Source organism: Manacus vitellinus, unplaced genomic scaffold, assembly GCF_001715985.3.
Source record: "Manacus vitellinus isolate BGI_N305 unplaced genomic scaffold, ASM171598v3 scaffold_170_pilon, whole genome shotgun sequence".
In the NCBI taxonomy this organism is placed as follows: domain Eukaryota; kingdom Metazoa; phylum Chordata; class Aves; order Passeriformes; family Pipridae; genus Manacus; species Manacus vitellinus.
Window position 1 is genome coordinate 73,550 of NW_021939198.1, and position 4,180 is coordinate 77,729.

General features: G+C 59.1%; 1 protein-coding gene across 1 annotated transcript in view; it reads right to left on the minus strand.

The window, feature by feature from the left end:
* Positions 1–3,938, minus strand: part of LOC103766824 (leucine-rich repeat LGI family member 4-like) — a gene marked incomplete at its 5' end in the record, with an annotated part of 6,497 nt that extends 2,559 nt beyond the window's left edge. The window contains 6 exons of the mRNA XM_029958862.1: positions 760–956; positions 1,868–2,040; positions 2,410–2,481; positions 2,827–2,898; positions 3,196–3,267; positions 3,764–3,938. Of these exons, the coding sequence (XP_029814722.1) occupies positions 760–956; positions 1,868–2,040; positions 2,410–2,481; positions 2,827–2,898; positions 3,196–3,267; positions 3,764–3,938 (761 nt within the window). The remainder of the gene's footprint in view (positions 1–759; positions 957–1,867; positions 2,041–2,409; positions 2,482–2,826; positions 2,899–3,195; positions 3,268–3,763) is intronic.
* Between the last annotated feature and the right edge of the window lie 242 nt (positions 3,939–4,180).

The following is a 4,180-nucleotide window of genomic DNA, read 5'->3' on the forward strand; positions in this document are numbered from 1 at the left end:
GACAAGGCACTGGGGACACTGGGGATTTTGGGGATGTTGAGAACACTGGAGACATCTCTATGGGACACTGGGGACATTGAGGTCTCTGTGGGGACATTGGGGATGTTGGGAACACGGGGACATTGGGGTGGTGGTGACAGGGCTATGGGGACATTGGGATGATGGGGACAAGGCTATGGGGACATTGGGCACATTGGGGACACTGGGAACATTGGGGACACTGTGGATGTTGGGGTGGTGGAGACGTCTCTACAGGGACAGGAGCTGTCCCCAAGCTGGGCCACCACCACCAGGAGAGACCCACCAGTGGGTGACAGGCCACTGAGGAGGAGCCTGGGGGGACAGTGAGGACGGTGGGGTTAAAGGGGGAGGGGTGGGGGCAAGGAGTTGAAAACATTGGGGACATTGGGAACATTGGGGACATTGGGGACATTGGAGACACTGGGAACGTTGGGGACATTGGGGACACTGGGAACATTGAGGTGGTGGGGATGTCTCTGTGGGGATGTCTCTGTGGGGACACTGAGGACATTGGGGTTGGGGTGGTGGGGACTGGGCTGTGGGGACACTGGGGACATTGGGGTTAGGGTGGTGGTTTTGGTCTCCTCCAGCCCATTTTTGAGGTCTCTCAACCCATTTTTTACATCCCTCACCCCATTTTTCAGGTCCCTCACCCCATTTTTGTGGTCCGTTACTCCATTTTTGAGGTTCCTCACCCCATTTTTGGGCCCCCCTTGGCTGTTTTCGGGATCACCCCACCCAGGGTGGGTTTTGGGTCCCCCCAGACTCACTGTTGATGATGGTGGGGGCCCGGAACCTCCCAGCCAGTTGGTCCCACTCCAGGAGGGCGCAGGCACCGGCAAAGGGTTGGGCCAGGGCCACCCCCTGGTGCCCCCCTAGCGTGAAAGACTCGGCCCCCAGGGATGAGAAGGGCAGGGACTGGAATGGCCGGAGCTCTGGGAACACAGGGACATCATGGGGACACCATGGGGACAGCTCAATGCCACCCCCAAGGAAATGGGAACATCCTGGGGATACCCCACTGCCACCCCCAGGGACATGGGGACACCCTGGGGACACCCCAGAAACACCCCACTGTCACCCCTGGGGATATGGGGACAACCCCAAGGACACAGGACATGAGAACATCCTGGGGACACCTAAAGGAACATGGAGACATCCCAGGGACATCGCAGGGACATGGGGACACCATGGAGACAGCCCAATGCCATCCCCAGTGCCCCCCCCACGTGAAGGAATTGGCCCCCAGAGATGAGAAGGGCAGGGACTGGAACAGGCAGCGCTCAGGACACAGGGACACTGTGGGGGTGGCATGGGGACATCGTGGGGACAGCCTAGGTACAGCTCTGGGGGCATGGGGACACACTGGGGACACCCCCTGCCAACCCCGGGGACATGGGGACAGCCTTGGGACACTCCTGAGGACATGGGGACACCCCGGAGGACAAGCCCCATGCCACCCCCCAGGGACACAGGGACACCATGAGGACACCCCAGAGACATCTCCAGGCATGTGGGGACATCCCATGGACATTCCAAGGACATGAGGACACCTCAGGGACACCCTCAGGGACACTATGGAGACCTTTGGGGGACACTTTGGGGATACTTTGCTGCCACCTCTGGGGACACCAAAGGGACACTCTGGTTCCTTGGGGACACTTTGGAGGCTCTTGGGGCACCTCAAGGACACTCTGGGGACACTGGGGATACTTTAGGGACATTGGGGTCCATAGGTGTGTTTGTACCCCCAGCCCCGGGTGCCCAGTCCCCCCAAGTCCCTCCCAGTCCCTGCCAATCTCCTCCCAATCCCTTCTCAGTCCCTCCCAGTGCTCCCAGTTCCCACCTGCCCGCTGGCACTGGAAGTCCTGGGGGTCCAGGTGGGCAAGGGGGGTCCCTTGGTGGGGGGAGGGGCTGCGGCAGCGCCCAGCAGTCTCGGGGGAGGAGGGGACTGTCCCCAGCCACGACAGGAGCCACCGCAGGCGACAATCACAGCGGAACGGGTTCCCCCGCAGGTCCCTGCGCCACCAAGTGTCACCAAAGTGTCACCAGGTGTCACCAAAATGTCCCCAAATGTCACTAAATGTCCCCACGTGTCACCAAATGCCCCAAATCCCTCCAAGTCCCCCAATGTCCCCCTGATGTCCCCAATGTACCCCAAAACCCTCAATGTCCCCAATCCCCCCCAATGTCCCCATGTTCCCAAAGTCCCTATACCTCCCCCAATGTCCCGAATGTCCCCAATGCCCCGTCCTCCAATGCCCCCCATCCCCACAATGTCCCCAATGTCTCCAATGTCCCCAATCCCCCAATGTCCCCAATGTTCCCAACACTCCCCGCTTCCCTCCCTGTCCCCAATGTCCCCAGTGTCCGCACGGTGTCACTCACAGGTGGCTCAGGGTCTCCAGCCCCTGGAAGAGCCCCTGAGGCAGTGTCTCCAGGCGGTTGTTGGCCAAACTCCTGTGGGGACGTTGGGGGAACACTGGGGACATTGGGGACATTGAGGGGGACATAGGGAGAACATTGTGGGGTTTGGAGGGCTTGGGGACACCTGGGGGCACTTGGGGACATTGGGGACAGCTGGGGACAGGGAAATGGGGGCATCTGGGGACACCCGGCGACACATGGGGACATGGGGACAGGGACACAGGGACAGGAACATGGGGACACCTGGGGACAGGAACATGGGGACATTTGGGGACATCTGGGGACATGAGGACACCTGGGGATATTTGGGGACACCCTAATGTCCCCAATCCCCCCCAATGTGCCCCATGTCCCCCCAGTGTCCCCAGCGTCACTCACAGGAACAGGAGCCCCCGGAGGCCCCGCAGGGCAGTGGGTTCGATGGTCCCGACCTCGTTGTCCTCGATGAACCTGCGGCACCAGTTCACACCAGTTTGCACCAGTTCATACCAGTTCTCACCAGTTCACACAAGTTCAACTCAGTATCCCCCCACCCAGTACAGCCCAGTCCCTCCCCATTGTTCCCCCAGTTCCTCCCAGTACAGCCCAGTTTATCCCAGTCCACCCTAGTCCCTCCCCAGTGTCTCCCCAGTCCAGCCCAGTCCCTCCTCAATGTCTCTCCAGTTCCTCCCCAGTCCCTTCCAGTCCATTCCCAGTGCCCTCCCAATCCCTCCCCAGTCCCCCTCAGTCCCTTCCAGTCCCTCTCACAGGTACTCCAGTAACACCAGTCCAGCAAAGGCCCCGTCCCCGATGGTCCCCAAGCTCCCGGCGGTGACCAACCTGTGGGGACACCCCAGGGACACTCTGAGGACACTTTGGGGCTATTTAGGGCCAATGAAGAGACATTTGGGGCCATTTAAGGACTCTTGGGAACACCTTGGGGACATATGTGGACATTTTGGGATCACTTTAGGAACACTTCAGGACCATTTGGGGACTCCTGGGAACACCTTGGGGACATTTGGGGACATTGAGATAACATTTGGGGACACTCTGAAGACATTTGGGGACATTTGGAGACCCTTTGGGGACACACTGGGGACACTGAGGGGATCTTGGGGATATCTGGGGACATTGAGGTGACATTTGGGGACATTTGGTGATACTTTGGGGCCATTTGGGGCCATTGGTGACACTTTCGGGACACTTTGGGGACACTGAAGACATTTTGGGGACACAGAGGTAACACTTGGGGACACGTTGGGGACAGATTGGGGACACTGGTGTGACATTTGGGGCCATTTGGGGACACTTTGAGGACATTGGGGTCACTCACAGCAGCTGCAGGGTCGGGGTGTGGCGGAAGCTGCCCTCGGCCAGGACCTCGATGTGCCACCGAACCAGTGACCTGGGGGAACCGGGTGAACTGGGAGGGACTGGGAAGGCATTGGGGAAGACTGGGAGGACCAAACTGGGATAAACTGGGGACACAGGGGCCAAACTGGGCTGAACTGAGAGAAAGCAGGAACAACTTGGGCCAAACTGGAGTCAAACTGGGCTAAATTGGGGTAAACTGAGGTAAAACTGGGAGAAACTGGGACTAAACTGCACTAAACTGGTCCAAGTCAATCCTAAACTGGGAGAAACTGGAGCTAAACTGGACCGAATCAGTATCTGACTGGGCCATACTCATCCCAGCCAGCCCTAAACTGGTACTAAACTGGTCTAAACCAGCCACAACCTGGACCCAGCC